General features: G+C 51.4%; 2 protein-coding genes across 4 annotated transcripts in view; one reads left to right on the top strand and one right to left on the bottom strand.

Annotated features, from left to right (window-relative positions):
- Positions 1 to 9,256, top strand: part of ELK4 (ETS transcription factor ELK4) — a 37,161-nt gene extending 27,905 nt beyond the window's left edge. Inside the window, exons 6-7 of one of the 3 annotated variants that reach the window (XR_014879915.1) lie at positions 47 to 2,058; positions 5,422 to 9,256. The gene's annotated coding sequence lies outside the window, so the exon portion shown is untranslated. Of the gene's footprint in view, positions 1 to 46 lie in introns of all 3 variants that reach the window. The other 2 variants (XR_014879914.1, XR_014879913.1) reach the window with 2 other exon arrangements.
- Positions 790 to 15,181, bottom strand: SLC60A1 (solute carrier family 60 member 1). Its single transcript, XM_031557019.2, has 10 exons — positions 14,809 to 15,181; positions 11,080 to 11,278; positions 10,762 to 11,001; positions 8,015 to 8,183; positions 6,303 to 6,418; positions 5,158 to 5,331; positions 3,531 to 3,678; positions 2,868 to 2,938; positions 2,541 to 2,661; positions 790 to 1,943 (listed from the first exon to the last, which is right to left on the bottom strand). Exons 1-10 carry the CDS (start codon positions 15,036 to 15,038, stop codon positions 1,879 to 1,881), a joined length of 1,533 nt encoding a protein of 510 aa, XP_031412879.2. The 5' UTR covers positions 15,039 to 15,181; the 3' UTR covers positions 790 to 1,878.
- Positions 15,182 to 18,275: the final 3,094 nt, after the last annotated feature.

Raw genomic sequence — 18,275 nt, 5'->3', positions numbered from 1 at the left:
AATGAGAGAGTTGATCAGACCTTGAGCTAACCTGTCTTGTTCACAGAGGCAGAGGATCCCTCACATTTTGCTTGAATGGAGACGAGGCTGCTGGTGCCAGCTTTGCAGTGCCAGACTCCCTTTGGGCCAGATCAGCCACCTGCACCTCCTGGTGAAGATCTTCTGGTGAGTGGCTGCTTTCTTTACGTAGTGATAATGGCAGAGAGGGAGTTGGAGTTGCAAAGCATGCCTTAACCAAAAGAAACACCGCTCTGAAAATAGCATTTAGCTTGGTATCACCCATCTGCAAAGCCACAGTCAGATTATTTTTGTTAATTAGCTAACAGCACTTGGTATGATGTCTTTCGAAACGAACTTTCTCAGTTTGTTTCATGCTCATTTCCTCTACAGCAATGGAGAGAATGCTCTCATAGGGGGAGGAGCTTTAGTAATGACAGGTTTTGGTGGTTGTTTTTTTTTCCCCTACAACTGGGTTTTGTAGTTCACCCCTTATTTTTCATCCCAGCTGTGTCAAGGAGAGTAACAGTGACATCCTGTGGCTCTAGAGAAGAATTACTGCTTTGGGTCCAGTGAGAAGGGCTCCTGAAGTACAGCCATGAGTTAAGGGCAGGTCAGCAAGACTTCCCTTCAGAGAGGGTTTCTATGGAAGGTAGTGATGGGAGGTAAGAGCTGCTGCTTGGAAAAATAGAAATTCTGTTAGATTCAGTCTAAATGTGAGAGCAGAACTGGTGGAGGTAGCAGCAGATAATCCTGGCCCCAGAGGCTTCAGTTATCCGAGTCCAGTCATGCTGAGAATCTAGCAATCAATAAATCACCTTTAATTAAACACAGCTTTATATACACACGTACATATGTACATCCACATACAGCAGTTGAAGCAAAAAGTACATGTCCAGTCACTCACTGAAGAAATAGATGCGTGTAGCTTTACATTCTCCTAAAGCCAGTCCTTTCTTCATCGCTTGTAAAAGGCCATGCATGGGGGTATAAGAGTACCTTACAGAAGGCACCTTTTATAATAAGTATTGCACAGATTAAGCAGCTGGAGTCTGGCTCCCAAATACCTCTGTTTAAGCTTCAACTGGAAGCTAGAAATAAAACTGCCCTAAAAAAACACTGCAACTGTAGCAGCTAAAATAACGACTTAAAGCAAAACAAACCATCACAACTCATAACTCATTCTTGACTCTTTAAAAAAAAAAAAAAAGAAAAAAGCTAATGATTTTAATAATCAAGAGGCCCCAGCATGCTGAATAAGACACTGTCTTAGTGAACGGGTCTGGTACTGTGTATTATACAAGAATCAACTGTGCAAATATAGATAGATCCTGCTACCACTGTGCACTTGGTGGGTTCTACCAATGGCATAATTTTTCTGGAAGTATTCCTGGTGATTGCATATACTCATGTGTTGCACCAAGAAGGAATTAAAAGCCAGTATTGTGCTGTACGTTTTTAAGGCTTCCTGTACTTTACAGACCAGAAAAAAAAAACACCTGTCGAGTTCAATGACTTAAGCCAAGAGATGGTCAAAGTCCTACATCTGGAACAAACAGACCTTCTTTGTTCCCACCCTCCATCCTGGATTTGTGTGAAAGCTCATTTGCAGGAGTTCAACATCATCCCTGCCCTATTCATAGCCTTTTGGGTATAGGGTCATTCTGATGTTTACAGTCTTTTTGGTCCATGTGGCACAGGCAACTTGTGCTGAGCTTGCTGTGTTGTTTGAGGTTGTTTTCTTGATTCTGACTTACCCAATCTAATGTGCTTTTGATTGTAGGAAACTTGTACGATTTAGTCATTAAGTGCAAAATCATCCTTAATAGTACTGCTTAATTGTGTGCTGTTTTATTGCTTCTCCAGGGCATGGCCACTTCTTCAGCGCTGATACTGTCCGGTGTCATCCATTACTGCTGGTTTGTCAGGTGAGACAGCATCCATATCTGCAAAATGGACGTTAGGTACTTCATCTGAAATTGCCAATTCTATCATCCAGCCCATCCCACTCGTTTTGCTTTGCTGATCATGGAAGAAAGGCCTCAATTTCCAGTAGCCTGGGTAAGTTATGCAGTGTTCCTTTTATAAAAGGTGCTTGAGGAAGGAATATAGTGCATGTAGACTGATAAAGGAGTAAGAGAAATCTTGACAGCTCCCTTTGGATGGCAGCTTGTTCCCTGGCTAAAACCCAGGACAGACTGCACACAGACAATTCCTCCCTAGTAGGGCTTGCTCCTGCTAGCTATGCAGTAGCACAGTGGTGCTAGCACAGCAAGTATCCTACTTGGTTTGTAGCTCCTCTGTGATATCCACAGATTGTTCCTTTCTTTTCCCTTGTTCCTCCAACTGCAAAGAAAGCAAACCCTGAGCTGTGGCTGCCAAGGCTTTGTGGGCAAGTCAAAGCAGGAAGAGGGGACAGGAAGCAGCAGTAAAATAAACATTTCCTTTCATTTTGCTGAAGTGCTGCACCCTGGTTATGTGTTGATGCATATGCCATTCTTCCTCTCATTATAAAGCAGGGCTGAGTGCTGGTGCTTTCTTACCTGTTGAGGGCTTGGGGTATATCCTGTGGAAAAACAAGAGGAAAGCATAGAAGGTAAAGGCCAAGCCTCCAAAGATCATCCCGCAGACTAGGAAACTGTAGCTGCCCTGATCGTGTATAATCTGCAATTGGAGAGAAAAGAAAAAGCAGCAGATGTGTCATCGCAGCATTTCAACACCTAATTGGCACTTGGTGAGAGCTTTACTTTTTGACAGCTCGAGGGTAAGACAGTGCTCTTGCAGCAGCTGTCTAAAACCTGCACTAAGAATTCTAGTGAAGTTCAGGCAGGTTTTGGCACTCCTCATCTTCTCCCTTTGCCCACGCTTACCGATCCCACCAGCAGCTGTAGTACCATCTCTCCAATTCCAGCTCCTGTCACTAACACAGTTGTGGCACAGCCTGAAAAGAAACAGCACAAGTGATAGTGACAGCCAGCAGGACCAGCCTGTAACCACTTTAAATTGCAGAGTGGAAGTTTCCATCTAACGGTGAGACTGACTCGTGGGAGTCAGAGAAGTAACAACGTTAATACAAAAAACATCTGTCACTTGTCCCCATCAGCAGAAGTGCTGTTGCTTCTTGCTGAAAAGATTTTCATTCTTCTGTATCGCTTATCCCAGAGGCTGAGGTTGGCAGTGACCTCCTGTAGGAGCTGGCCAAGCTCTGGGATTTTCAGTTCACTGATAACCTGGATGATGCTTTCAGAACGGACGTTCTTGTCTGAGAGCCCTGAAGCTGCAGGAAACTAAGCAGCAGTCTGGATCCCTGCCTGTGGGAGTTATTAGTGCAGCAAATCCGGGATTTGTGCAGTCAGCTTTTCCAACTACAAGCTCAAATGAAGATGGTATTCAAAAACAGACCTTTCTTCTAATCCTCCTAAGCATCCCTGAAGCAGGAGGGGGGACTTGCTGGGTGTCACAGGACCTGAGCTCTAGGCTTGAGCACCTGCCTGCTTTCAGAGTCTGCCAGGTGTGCCCAGGTCCCCACTCACCTTTGTACTGCAGGATGTCCTCAGTGTAGGCGAGCATGCTGGGGAAAGTGCTGCTGAGAAACAGACCCAGAGATGCTGTCCCCACAAACAAGAAGACGACGCTGGAGGAGAAAATCAGGAGCAGGAGGAAGGTTATCAGGACTCCAATCTGTAAGCAACAAGCACAGAGTCAGCAGGAGGGCAAATGCTGAATTAAAATGAAGTAAATATTGTGGAGGCAGCAGTCTCGATCATTAACAAGTCTTGCTCAGCAGGCTGAAGAGTTCAGTCGCTCCATAACTTCTCACACCCCACCTCTCACAGGAAGAGTAAAGCCAAAGTGCCAAAGGCATTAAACCAAACCTGCCCTCGCTTCTGTCGTGCTGCAGTATACAATAATAGCAAGAACTGTGCTGGTAACCGTGGCACAGGGAGGCAGCAGAGGGAGCTCTTCTGTACCAACTTAAGAGACCTTAAATATTCATGCCCTGGTGATGGGTATTTGCATATAAACAGGAGCAATTTGGATTGTAAAGAAATTGAATTCAAACTGAATTTGCTATGATGATGGACTGACTGCCACGAGCTGCTCTGTCTGACTACATGCAGCAGTACCAACAAGCAAGCACTGCATGAAATGCGTGTTTTTGTCCTTGGGTGATGTTATTGCCTTTAAAAGGAAGTGAGGAGGCTTCCGTTAAGAGTTGGAGGCTCCTCCCTTATCTCTCCAAACATGAGCAGCTGCTAAAATGTCTTGTCCTCAGGTTTTAGAGTGCAGTCAAACAGCTCAGAAAGTGATAAAGCCGGTCGAGGTGAGGCTCATGCCACATACCTGACCTAGAGCTGATGGGGCTGAGCCTTCCCTGCTCCCTTGTCACCACACTAGTGACTACATTCTGAAACAGGAGGTGGTTATACTCATTTTAAAAATAAGGGCAAAGCACTTTGCTGTAGCTGTTGGTATATAGATTTAGTTGACAAAGTGACCAGCAATAAGGTGCCAGGCAGGCTTCCTCATTTGTCAGCAACAGATATTAGCATAAGGCTTCAGAAGGTCCCGATGTGCATTGTCACCACTCTGTTTTGTTTATTAGCAGTAAAACCTGCCACCAGAATAACTTCTGGTTTAAATAAATTGTAAATTAACTGCCATCTCTTCATGATGGGGAAATGGGACCAGTTCCCTCCCTGCTGTCTGTCATATCCTTCTGTGCATCTCTCCTATATCCTCTCAGGGTTCCATCCCCTTTCTTCAGGTGCATACATTTTATTAATTTAAGCAAGCAAACGTAACATTGATTTGTTTGACAACCAGTAAAGTTTATGCAGAGAACTTTCAAGCTAGCTGCCTTCCTTTCCCCATGGCTGACACAGACATTGATTTCCCTGTGGATGCCAGAGAAGATGATGTGAAAATAAATGAAGTTGGCAGATGGTTTACTAGTTGCTTTCAGAAACCTCAAGCTCAGAAAAGCAGTACAACCACGCTGCAGGTGTTAGCTCCCTCCTGCACGTCACTCACACTCACATAGAGATGGTGATGCAGCTCACCCCAGTGCTGTGCTTGTCACGGTGCCTGGTGCGAAGCTACCCCAGGTATGGCATCGAAACTAGACAGCAAGCAGGAGGAAGGTAGGAATAGCCTTACCACATTGATGAAGACCATGGTTGCTGGCTTCATTCTGTAGGACACGGGGATGGAGATGAGCCTGCCCAGTGTGATGAATCCCCAGAAGAGGCTGGGCAGGTAGCCAGCCACCTTGTGCACTACAGAGAGAGGCTCTTCCACGGCGTAGCTGTAAATGAAGCCCGAGTATTCTCCCTGTGGGGAAGGCAGAACAGCACATCGTGGTGATGTGATGATCTCCAGGCTTTGCAATGTTAACTTTAACCTGTCCTTCAATATTGACAGTACAGCACAGGAGAGTCTGCCTACGGATTTGCTACGGTGAACCTTATTCCCAAGAGTTTGCAGCTGGACACAGAAGTAGAACACAGGACTGAGACACCCCTAAAAGGGCACCACAGAGCAGCTGCACTAGGCAGAAGGCGTGCTAAGCTCTTCCCCATGGAGATGCTCTCTTCCCCTAGGACTGTCTTAGAATTGCATACTCTGAACACATCTCAAGTAAGAACTCAGAGTAAATCATCCTTGAAGATGGAAGCCCTAGAGAGGTTCTGTCTCTGACAGCTGCTCGATGTAACCCCACTCATCTTCCCGGATCCTGTTTAAGGCCTTAGTGAGATTCAGCAGGATTTTACCACGAGTAGACTGAGACAAACCTGCTTGAAGGAGCAGCAGCCACATGAGCCCTCCTCATCTGGAGGAGCACTATGAGCCTCCTGTGACTGCCCTGCTGGGGGATGTGCTGTCAGGCCAAGAGAGGCTGCATGCACGCTTTCCTCTTGGACCCATCAAGCAAAGAACCTCCGTTTCTTACAATGTAAAGCTGTTTTTACACCCTGGCTAAAGTGAGAAGAGAATTCCACTGCCTGCAAGGACACCATCACAACTCCAGCTCTACCCTGGCTAGGAGAGTAGCAGTAGCCATCTAGCTGCCTAGGAGAAGGTACACAACCCTCCCAAGAAGCAGGGAACACGTCAGCCAGAGCCATCAGCTTTTAATGAGCTACCTTGGGAACCCCTCTGCTGCACAGACAGAGCATCAGGTCCAGCCCACTGCACACAGGGGACACGTGGGTGTCTCTGGGTATGGGCTGTTGCAAGTGATGTGGAAGGAAGAAAGCCATATAGCTTTGCTCAGACAAGATCCTTCTATCGGCTGAACTCACCACAATCCCATCAGTCATGAAGAGAACAAGAGCCCCGGTGATGTGGACTGCGAAGTAGGTGTAAGAAGCCCCTCTGAAGTTTTTGCTTTGGCAGCAGCTAAACAAGTCATCATGACCTGGTGAAAAACAATGCAAAGCAAACTTAGCTGGAACGTCCCCCTGGGGCTGGGTAGTTGCCAGCCCACACTGGGGATTTGTTTTGTGCTCTGCTGCAGGACAGAGATTCAAAGGGACTGTGAACAACGTGCAGTGCTGCTAACCTCTGCCAGCACAATGTCTTTTATTTTTTAATTTTAACCTACCTAAACCTTCAGAAGGGATACAGCTATGATCATAGGCTGACTGCCCACAGACTGGGATCCCAGCTCTCTAGGATATTTGCTCCTTAGCTTGCAAAAAGCTGCTTATGCTTCCCTTCCCATTTAGGAGCTCCACGTTGCTGCTCCCGTTCTTAAAAGAAATAAACCCGTTCAACCACAGCACTCATCCTCAGAGCTCCTCACACATGGTACAGGCACACCAGAGTCCTGCCCAGGGCAGCTCACATTTCTCAGCTAAAAGGTACTGAACCAAACAAGCCAACTCTGGGAAAAAAGGTGATAAACACACGGTCTGCTGTCACCTCCTCTGACAACCACTGAGAACACGAGTCTGTCCAAACCAGCTGGGACTCAGCACCCTGGTGTGCCCAGCTGTCCCATCCTCAGGCTCACACCATGCCGTTGACTGTTCCTGCACTGGCAAAGAGGAAATTCTCACCACTTCTATAGGGAAATGAGGGATTTTGCCAGCACAGAAACGTCTGTCACAGATCACAGTAGTCAGCCATGCAGCTGTCCTGCTTCTCTAAGGGCTGCTCTCAAATGTGTGTAAGAAAAGGATGGAGATGAGAAGAATGTGGATTGTATGAGAAGGGGCAGCTGGGTTGAGGAAAGAAACCCTTAATGTCTCAGCTAAGGGGAGTGCTGGTAGATGAACACAACCTTACTAGACACCAGAGAACCCACACCTTCAGGTGCATTCCTTGCAGCACCTCAGCACATCTCCAGCTGCCTCCACTTCTTTCCAGCATTCCCTAAAATTGTATTGTTGGGGTGAAGCAGCCACACCTGCAACAGCGCTCTGCGCACAACTGAAGATGTGGCTGCTTCAGAGATTCACCGTTCAGCTGGAGGATTTACTTGGATAACGTTCCTCTTGGGCAGCAGAGAACAAGGTGATGTTGCCCACCGAACGGGCTGTAGTCACCAGTTCAGGCTATTGCTGGTGTTTACCTTTGTCTCAAACAAGAGCACTGTCCTCACACCTCTCAGATTCATACCAGTCAGCATTCTGCAGCAATCACTGCTTTCACATGGAGCAGACAGAGGAGCTCTAAACCTGACGGAAAACCAGAAGGAAATAGAGGGGCAGAACTTTCACTTGTGCCCACGCGACCTGGTAGCGTGGGTTTAATTTCAGGGCAGCTCGCAGGAGAGCAGCCTGGAATCCCTGCAGCCCCATCAGATCTGAAGGCAATTGGGCACCAAACGGATGGGATCATTCGGGCACTTTTGGATTACGTTCACGTATGTTTTGGAAAGTTTTCTCCTTAGACAATAGCAATTAAGCTCACTTGTTAACCACCACGGAGACATGCAGAAAAGAAGGCTTTTTCTCCCTCAGCTCACCCCCTGCTCCCCAGAACCATAAGCGAGGTGCCTGCAGCTCACCTCCTGCAGCGTGGGCTCTGTGCACAGAGGTGGACAGGTCGTCCTTCTCCACGGGACGTGCTTCCATTGCCAGTTCATCTGCTGACAGCAGTGGGTGGCTGCTGCTATTGAAGCACGGCACCATGCGCTCCTTGTAGAGCAGGAAGAACACGGCGATGGGCACCGGCAGCTGAGGAGGAGCAGAGAGGGGCAGGTAAGGGCAATGCACAGCTGACACAAACAGTTCCTCATTCACAAGGGCCTTTTGGGAAGCCCAACCCATCCTTGCTAAGCGCATCCTTCAGTGCCACGTCTCTGGGTTCCTTGGACACCTCCAGGAGTCACCATCCAACTCCATCAATGCACGTCTGCTTTTACCCAAAGAATAATAAAATAGGTTTTGCCCATGGAGAGCAGAGAGGTATGAACGAGAGTCCTCTGGCTGGAACTGTGGGGAACAAGCAAGCTGCTCCAAGACCTGCTTTGCCCAGCCATTAGCAGGGGTTGCTCAGCATCTCATGAGAGATGAGCTCCTGGTTCCCAGGCCGACAGCTGCAGCCAGACAGCTGCAAACAGCCCCTGAGCCCAGCCTATGCTGCAGGACCTGGGATGCAAGCACCCTCTAATCCACAGCTGCATGACACCCACACCCCAGGGTCAGCACTGCATGGGCTGTGCCAGCGTTCAGTGTCCCCACATAGGGACGAAACACAGTGAGCTCAGATCTGCCCTTGGGACACCCTGCATGCACCCCGACTTGGTGGTGCCTGCAAACCCAGAGGGACTGCTCTTTCTCAGGGGAATGAAAATAGAGGGAAGTAAATGAAAAGCTGGGTCTGCCCCTGAGCAGCCTCCTCCTCCCTGCAACTGAGTGGTGTTTATTCTGCAACAAATGGGGAGAAAGCCAGGAAATCCTAAGTGACAGCTCACTCTCCAGCCACCCAGCTCTTGTTTTCTCCACGTCTGTGAGCAAGTGTGAGCTCGAGCTCCAATTTCCTGCTTTTTGTTGGCTTGTGGCATTATTTAAATGTATGGAGAATTCCCCCCACACCCGCCTCTCTTGCCTGAATTCATTTATGAGGACTTCATTGTTCTGGGAACAATGGGAATAGGAACAGTGAGTTCGGTCCCATGGAAGAAAAATGCATTTGCTTGATAGTTCTAATCCTTCCGGAGGTCAGGACCAGATTTTATTCTTTTAAATTGCTAATTTTGCAAAAAAAAAAAAAAAAAAAAAAAAAAAAAAAAAAAAAGAAAGAAAAACGAACCAGAGGGACTGGCCATAGAAATAACAGCTCCAGGCACTTCAGGAGCACCCAGCACCTGCATGGAGGGGATCCTCAGTTCCCAATGGGACTGTGCACGCATCCCATCTGCAAAGCAAGCTGCTCCCTTTCCCTATATCCAGATGATATCTCAAAGCTGGCCGTGCCTTGAGTGCACAAGAGCCCAGACCCTACAGGACATAGGTTGGTCACCCATGGCTCTCAGCTCTGCCACTCTCTGGTAGGAGATTCCCAAAAGCTGTGACCCCGTGGCACAGCCTGACCATAAACCCAGACTGAACACAGGGACAGGGTGTCCTGGGAAGCACTCTGCTCATTACACGGGCAGGTGGAGAGGAACAAACAGAGCTGAGTGCCAACACACTGCTTGGGCACACATCACCCAGCACTGGGACGGCCCACACTGCAGGCACAGCTGCCCCATCCCAGCCCTTCCACTCCCAGCAGGTGCTCCAGCTCCGTGCACTGAGCCAAAGGGGACATCACCTCCACCCCTTGCAGGTATTAATCATTACAAGCTCAATGATTTGTTGCACTGTTGCTGCTCAGTGTGGGTACACCTCCAGCATCTCCCAGTTCTCATTTCAGATCCCAGCATCGCTCCCCGTGGTGCTCCCAGCACCAAACCCAGCACAGCACTCCCCCAGGACAGACACCGTCCTTACAAGCACAGCCCTACAGAGGAACGTTGCCCCAATTTCCAGCCCCTTTGGATGAGGACATTTCCGTTCTGTGGGAAACCGAATTGTAAAGTGTAGTTTTTGTTCCAAATCTGGATGAAAAGCCCCGAATTTTCCTCCCAGCCAAATTTTTTTCATTCCGAGAGTCATCCAAGCACTTCATCTGATAACTACAGCAAAAACATTTTGCTTCAATAGCACCAAAACGGAGTCAGCTTTACACTTTGCACTGATGCCAAAGTCAAATTGAGACATTTCGACTTGAAACAAAGCAAGGAATGGAAATGAATCATTGCAGCCATCAGGATACACACAACGCTGTGAAAACGGGCGTGGAGCTGTGGTTTGGCCATTTAAAAAATAATAACAACACAGTTGCTGGTCCTGGTTTCCATTCCTACAGCTCACTCATCCCATCCACTTCCCTGGGGTGTCAGCACTGAATGCTGAGTCCTTTCCATGCTGCACACGCTCACATTCAAAATAGATATTAAATGCTCAAAAACTCAATTACCTTGCTCAAGACAGACTGGGAAAGTAGGCAATGCCCTGGTGTAATTAAAAGCACATTTCCCACGGCATGCACAGTGTCAGAGGTAACTAAAGCTGCTGCTGGGCAGGGAGCATCCTTCCCTGCACTGCACAGAGTCACTGCCCAGCAGTTCTGCTGTCTGTTTCTCTCTCATCAGCAGCTGCCATGCACGCAGCCCTGCTGGGCGCTTTGGTTCGGTTTCTAATCTGCCCTCACACCTCCTTTATCACTGCCAACGACGCCCCGAACGCCCAGATCCCATCCACTTACATTGATGAGGGCCATGATCCAGAAGGCGTAGGAGACGCGTGTGACCACCATGCCTTTCATGGGCAGGTCGTAGTGGGACAGGTTGCCCGGGTGGTGCGGCACCAGGGACTTGCGGATGTGGGGCAGGTTGGAGGAAGCATTGGCCGTGCCATTGGACAGGATGCAGTTGGTGTCAGAGAGGAAGGGGTCGGCTATCAGGGGGCTCAGCAGCGCTCCGAAGCCCACGAAGAAATGCAGAGCCTGTGGGATGAGGCAAGGATGGGGTCATGGAGGAAGAGGAGGAAGCACAGCCGGGGGGGTCGTGGGCTGTGTGCTCACCTGCAGGAAGATGGCAGAGTCCTTCTGGTAGATCTTCACCAGCTGCATGTTGGAGATGGTGTCGATGCAGCCCATGGCCAGGCCTGCCACGGCCATGACCACAGCCAGCACCACCACATTGTGGCACAGTGGGATGATGGCAAAGACCAGGGAGATGGCCAGGGACGAGGCGAAGAGCGCAAACAGTGACTGAGCCAACCTGGGGCAGAAAGGGGAAAGAAAACAGAATTACCTCCGTGAGAGCCACATCTGCACCATAGCATTATATTGTGTTCTCAGCCCTAGGCCAGCTGGTGGCACAGGATGTGTCCGTGGGCTGTATCTCGTGCTAACTCTGCTCCAGCACGTGCTCTTCTGATGCTGCAATTGGAATGCTGAGCAACTTGCTCCCTTCTGTGCATCCTCATCCAGCCACCACCACCCCACAGCACAGCCATGTCCTGCCTCAAAGACCTGTCCCTTTCAGCCAGCTTTTGAGGAGAAGAGGAGCCACCTCTAGAAACCCATTCTGCACATTCCAAGGCAGAAGAGGGACGAGGACCTCCCTTTGTTACCTGCACGGATCTGCATTCTCCCTCCATGCCCTGCGCTGTGCTCTGCACGGGCAGCATCTGCATCCTGCAGAACAGAGCCCAGGTTGGCACCGCACTGCGCCTGAGCTGCCAAGTGGGAAAGCAGGAAGGAAGGAAGGAAACGAGGAGCAGACAGCCGAGAGCTGGAATCACTGAGGCCAGCAGAAAGATGGGACTTCAGAGTCACAGCAGTGAGTAAATAGCAGAGGCACCTCCCAGCCTGCGAGGAGCCCGGGGCAATGACCAACAGCTCAGAGAAATGAGGTGTAATTAGCAGCTGGGGGAACACATGGGCATAGGACCAGCAAGCGGAACACCCAAAGAGGCAGAAGTGATGGGCAGCAGGATGGCTCAGCCCCAGGCACACCACTGTGCTTCTGCACAGCCCTCCTTCATCCCAAACCCGCAGCAACGTGACCTCCCACATCCTGCCTGTGGCTTGTGCTGTGCTTCAGCAGCATGGGGAGGAACAGCACAAGGACAGCTGCCCCTTATCAGGCGGTGACACGAGGTGCTTATAAGCCTCCATCCTGCAGGAGCCCATGGTTTGCAGAGCCCTAAATGCTGACCTCCCTCTGACAGCACCCAGTGATCCCACATGTGGTTTTGCAGCCAGGGAGTGAGATGCATGCGGGGAAAGCAGTGAGCACATGGGAGGGAAGCAGCCTTGAGCCTGCAGGGAGGCTGGGAGTGATGGAGCAACATGCATCGAGACATCCCTGAGACACCTCTTCCCTCCTGCAGGCCCAGCACTGCTGGTGCCACACTCATTACTGGAGTTAAATATTAATTGCAAATAATGTGATGTCCTTATAAAGCACTGAATAGCTCGCTTTGATGTTCCCAAAGTGCAAAAACTGCCTGCAGCCATAAGACATTCATCACACACTCGCACCCCGAGACAGTGGTACACAGTCTGGGGGGCACCCAGCCTTTGGGGGTACTGAGGGGTCATCCCTTCCCCCAGCACAGCACCCAGATGCTCTCGAGGGCACTGCTCAGCCCCTAACAGCAGCTGGGGGTATTTGCAGAGACAAACTCTTGGGAAGCATCCTCAAAGGAGACACCTCAGGACTTCAGAGTGGTTCTGAACCCCACATCTGGATGGTGTGAAACTGATGTGCCCCTCCTTAAGGGCACCCAGATGAGTGTCATGATGCAGCACCCATCACCTCCCCAGCCCTGTGTCCCCAGCAGAGCTCCCTGCCTGCAGCCACCTCCTGTCCCAGGCATTCAGGTGTGAAAGGAGGTCAGTAGCATCACAAAAGCTCCTTTGATTTTCAGCACGAATACTGATCGTGAAAATGATCTTTCCAGTTTTTTTGGTTCCTGGAGCACTCGACACACCTGGCTCCATCACAACCCAAGAAAGAATCCACATCTGACACCCAGAGGTCCAGGCTGACCTCCATAAGATGCAGTGCTGTGCTGTATCAATGCCAGCAAACTCGCCTTCTCCCCCCCCACACACAGTAACATAACCCCCAGCTCACTGCTCCTGCAGCACCCTCCGACATGAAGGATGGTTTTCCAGACCTCACGAAGCATATTCTACATCCCTCAAGTCAAGAAGACAAATGACCATCAGGTTAATTCCACTCTGCAAAAGCAATAATTAAAAACCCAGAGCCCTAAGAGGATGAGGGGAGGGCTGGGGGCTGCCATCTCACACCTCTCCTGCTCCAGCTGTGCTGTGCCTTTGGGCAGAGCCTGTGCAGGGCTCCGGCACAGAGCAGCCCCCCTCACCCCCCCTCCCAACCTCTGCTCTCCTATTAATGCTAATAGGATGAGCTCAGGCTGTTCTGACACCAAGACCAAAATCAAAAATGCAGGAGGACACAAAAATGCACCTTCAGGATGGGGAAAAAGCAAACTGAGGCACAAGCACTTGGTCACCACGGTGCTTCTGTCACAAGTGCACGTGGCACAGCAGCAAGGAGGGAGAACAACTTCACAAGGCAAGCATAACATCCAGCCAAATGGAAAAAGCAAAGGTGAGGAATGCAAGAGGGGATGCAGGTGCATGGAGCCCACACCTGGATTTCGCACTGCCTCAGGATGGGTCCACCTGAGGGCTCAGCTCCCACTATGAATCCCAAGTCCAGGAGGTGTTTCGAGCCCCAAACCCCATCCCCACTCACGCAAGGGAATGATTTCACAGCACCACGTGAAAAGTTGAATTCTGAGCCAGAGCTGCAAGTACAGCTCAGCAAAACCCCAAGCATGAGTTTGCAGAGAGCAGAGCACGTCGTGAGCATCCATCGTGATGGCTGCTCTGCCAAAGCAGCTGCTGGGCACCGAGCACTGCAAGCACCAGCTTTTTGGTGAGAAAATTTCTTCTTTGAAAGCTAGCGGGAATTTTGGAGTTCATCCTGGCAACCAAAACGGACTCTGAGTTGCAGAGGGATTTGGGCCATCGTCATGCTCTGAACTCGCAGTGCTCCAGGACTTCAGCCCCACGTTCAGCAGCTTCTCTGGGGTCAGGAGTGCTGGGACAGCTCATGAAGTGGGACAACAGCTGTTGGTGCCCCAGTGCCACCTTCACCAACCAACACTTCCCACTCAGTTCCCTTCTCAATTCATGAGACAAGAGTTCAACGAAGCGTTTCCAAACGGGTGCCTTAGAGAAATGAAGCACTTATGCAAGATTCCTTTACGTGCCTGTTAAATATACACGTGTGACGTATGGAAACGCACATGGAGGTGCATTACGCCACAGCCCAAACAATTACCAACAATGTAAATAATCAGCTGATTCGCCCTACAGCACGACTGTCCATCACACCTCAGACCAAACGCAGATGGCAGCCCTTAGGGCTGAGCCTTGGGCGTTATTTGCTCTAAAGACACCTTGGAGAGTGGGATCGGGGTGGGCTGTCCCAGCGACCCCCAGTTATCACCTCCCGACCCCGGGGTTATCAGACCGGGTCAACGCAACGCCCTCGATCCACGATTTGGAAAACATCCTCTAGGAAGTTCTCACATCAACTTCGCTGTCCCCGTCCCGAGCTGCGGGGATCGCGTCGTTCCGTGCGGGTGGGAGCGGAGCCGCCCCGCAGCCCCATCCCTCCGTCCCGCATCTCCGCGCCCATCTCAGCCCCACGGACCCGAAGGGGCAGCGCTGCTCCTCCACCCCCCAGAGCAAAGCAGCCCTTACGTCCTCTTGAAGACCCCTCCGAGGCAGCTGCCGAGCAGGAGGCAGAACTGCTGCGAGAAGAACACCCAGGTGATCTGCGAGAGCGAGCTCTGCGTCTGGCAACGCAGGTCCAGCAGCGTGGGCCCCAGAAAGGCGATGCAGAGGCCGAAGCTAAAGAAGACGCTCCAGTAGGTGAGGGTGGGCTGCAGGTTCCTGCGGAACCGAGCCGATACCCGCTCGTCCCACCACATCCTGGGCGGCGGCGCGGGGCGGCCCGCGGAGATGCGGCTCCCGCACCGCCCGGCCCCGCTCCCAGCCCGGCCCCGCCGCCGCCCCGCTCCCCGCTCCTCCTCCCCGGGCTGTGGCTCCGAAGCCCGCCGGCCGCTGACTCCGCCTCCGGGACCGGGGACCGCCGCCGCCTCCCGGGGCCGGGCGGAGCCTTCCTCCGGCGGGCGGTGCGGTACGGAACCCACGAAGCCCACCCGGAGCCCCCCGAGACTTCAGCGCATCCCCGTGGGGAGAGAGAACCGTCCGAACCGCCGCCTCCAGCATCACCTCGCGGTGGGGTGGAGCAGCATCTCACCCAGAAAGAGGTGGGCAGCTCCCACTGCTCGCTCCGAGCTTCACTGCTCAGACTGCATCCAGCACAACAGAAAGCGAAGCAGCCGCTGAATCCCTCGCTCTGCTGCCTGAGCGCCGTAAATAAAGACAACCGCTCCAGACAAATGCAATTAAAGGTGCCTGTGCCCCTCCTGTGGATAAGAAGGGTGAGATGGGCTGTGGGAGTGTGTGCATTTTGGAGCTGGAGCGGCTGATGCTTACGCAAAAGGTCTCCTCTAGAGGCTGAGATTATAAATATTTCACCTACTTTAGGGAAGGACTGCAATTTTTAGATTGCTCTTTCCAGGCAAAGCAGAATCGATGGAGCTGAGCTGTGGGTAGAGCTGCTCCAGTGCCAGAAGCCCACAGCTGTACTCAGCATCCCGTGACCCACATTTCAGGAATGTTGCTCCGGGTCACAGGTGCTCATTTCCACCTGGACATAGCTTAATGTTTAGCTAACCCAAATTGCATCCGAGTCCCAGTTCTGCCACCTCCATGGCATCCACAGGTGACCTCCCATGGTAAGGAGGGCAGCTACTGAGCGTGGGCAGCACCACAGAGCAGGTGGGGGATGGAGCCCTGATTTCACCTGTGGGTGCCCAGCAGCAACCAAGGAGCCAGAGAGCAGCTCAGCTGCCAGAGGTGGAGAAATGCTGTTAAGTGGTTCACCAATGGGAAAACTGAAGGCTCGCTGGGCATGGGGCTGGAGGGGTCAGTGCGGAACTGCTCAGTATGGAATAAGATATTTAATGTATACCCTCAAGTTCAGTAGGAGGGCTTGGGAGTATTCTGGTTTTACAGCACCTGAAATGACCACATCCCTCCTGCTGGCAGCAACCACTCTGATCTGGAGAGCTCTGTTTTCTTGCTTCCGGGTGGCAAGCAAGGAGGTGGGCCTGTTATGGATGGTCAGACCCAGCATCTTCAGCAAAGATCAATTCCAGGGTACTAGATGGGCAGGAGACCCATGGTCTGCTCCCGCCTTCATTGCTGGCTCACCGTAACCCAACAGCATCAGCTCAGCTCTTTGGGCTTTCTGTTGTGACAGAGCTGAGCAGTTCCCACACCTGGGCAAAGCCATTGCACCCCAACCCCATGGCAGCACAACCCCATGGCAGCACAACCCCATGGCAGCCCCAGCCCTGCTTTGCAGAGCAATGCCATAAAGGCTGGTTCCAGGAATATCAACCCATTCCATCAGGGCTAACACAAACCATGCAAGATCTGCTTGCAAATAAAAAATGCAGCGTGGGTGGGTTTGTCAGCACAAGAACGCACAGATCCTTCCACAGATCCACAGAGGGAGCTCATAAAAATGCAAGCTGTGGGGCTCTGAGTGTGTGCGACCAGAATTAGCTTTGTGAAGAGGCATTTTGGGCTGTTTTCCAAACTGAAGCCAATGTTGTGCTTGCAATGAATTAAACACCCTCCTCTCTGCAAAGTGCAGAGTGAATGAGTGAACCACCGAGCAGCAGCGTCTCCAAGCTGGTGCTGCTCAAAGGGATGTGAGCAGGGTTTGAGGAGCACTTTTTGCTTCCCGTGTGCTCACACATTCTTCCCAATTTTTCACATCAAATCAGCTGGTTCTGTTTGGCCAGTGGAGTAATTGCTTCTTTACTTTGGTCAGTTCTGCTTTGGTGTGATTGCTCCCGAAGGAAGGTTTTGCTCGTGTTAGCTGTTAAATTGGTATTACTTCTATTCTACACCCTGGAGGTGTTCAAGCCAGGTTGGACGGGGCCCTGGGCAGCCTGGTCTTAATTGTGGAGGTTGGTGGCCCTGCCTGTAGCAGGAGGGTTGGAGATTCATGATCCTTGAGGTCCCTTCCAACCCGGGCCATTCTATGATTCTATTAGGATGCTCTGAGATGAAGCATTGCAGGGACACGAGGAGGTGCTCACCCCATGCACAGCACAGCCAGCAGTGCCAACACAGTGCAAGGCAGAGCAGCTGGCACTGCTGTGAGATCAGGCACGCTGCAGAGCTCTTGGTGCAGTGCAGACACGTGTCGGGGAGGAGGAAGCGCTGCGTGTTTTCCTACCAACTGAAATCACCCCACACACCCAGTCCAGTCGGGCTGGGATCATCAGGGCTTCCTCCTGCACTGTGCCAATGCAGCACAGAGCCCTTCTGGGTCACACTTGAGAACATTGAGAGCCCCAAGAGAGCCGTGGTGCAGCCGCAGAGGGCTCACACACAGCTGTAGGGCACCAGGATGCCCTATGGGATGAGCTGGTGCCATCTGGGTGCATCCGGCTGTGGTTTGCCTATGGGTGGAGGATGTGGCTGAGGCTGCTTGGCTGCATTCCCCAGTGCTATGGGATGAGGAAGGAGCAACCCCTGTGCTGCCCGGCCCTGCTGTGACTCAGGCAGTTGGGTGCTGCTGTAGGGGCAGCCCGGGGACCACAGCCCCAAAGTTCCCTCTGCACTCCATTTCAGGCCCTTCTCACATCTCCCCAGTGGCTGTAGGGCCACAGAGCAGTGATACCTACAGGGGACTGCCATGCTGAATTGCCCCAGTCCCAGGGACTTTCAGGTGCCAAAGCACTGGGGAACAGCACTCCCCCATCCACGCACTGGCATTGCCCTTGAGTCACTTTGCAGCCTTGGGCCGGGCACAGTTGAGCTCTTTTATCGGCCTGATTAACTTATGGCAATATTTGTTCAGGGCTTTAGGATCCACGTAAGGGACTGCAGGAACACACTCCCATTGTGCTCGAGCCCCTCTGGAGTTGGTTTCAGCCTTCTTAAAGGTCACAGGGAAGGAAACTCACTCTGGGTCAACACAGAGCCTTCTCCTACCAAACAGAAGAGAGCAAAATCACATCGCATGCAAACACCCCACAACCAACACAGTTCATTGCCCAATTTTGGCTGTGGAGCACTCA

The sequence above is a fragment of the Meleagris gallopavo genome, chromosome 28 (genome assembly GCF_905368555.1).
Source record: "Meleagris gallopavo chromosome 28, MGAL_WU_HG_1.1, whole genome shotgun sequence".
Taxonomy (NCBI): Eukaryota; Metazoa; Chordata; class Aves; order Galliformes; family Phasianidae; genus Meleagris; species Meleagris gallopavo.
This window is presented reverse-complemented; position numbering and strand designations above follow the sequence as displayed.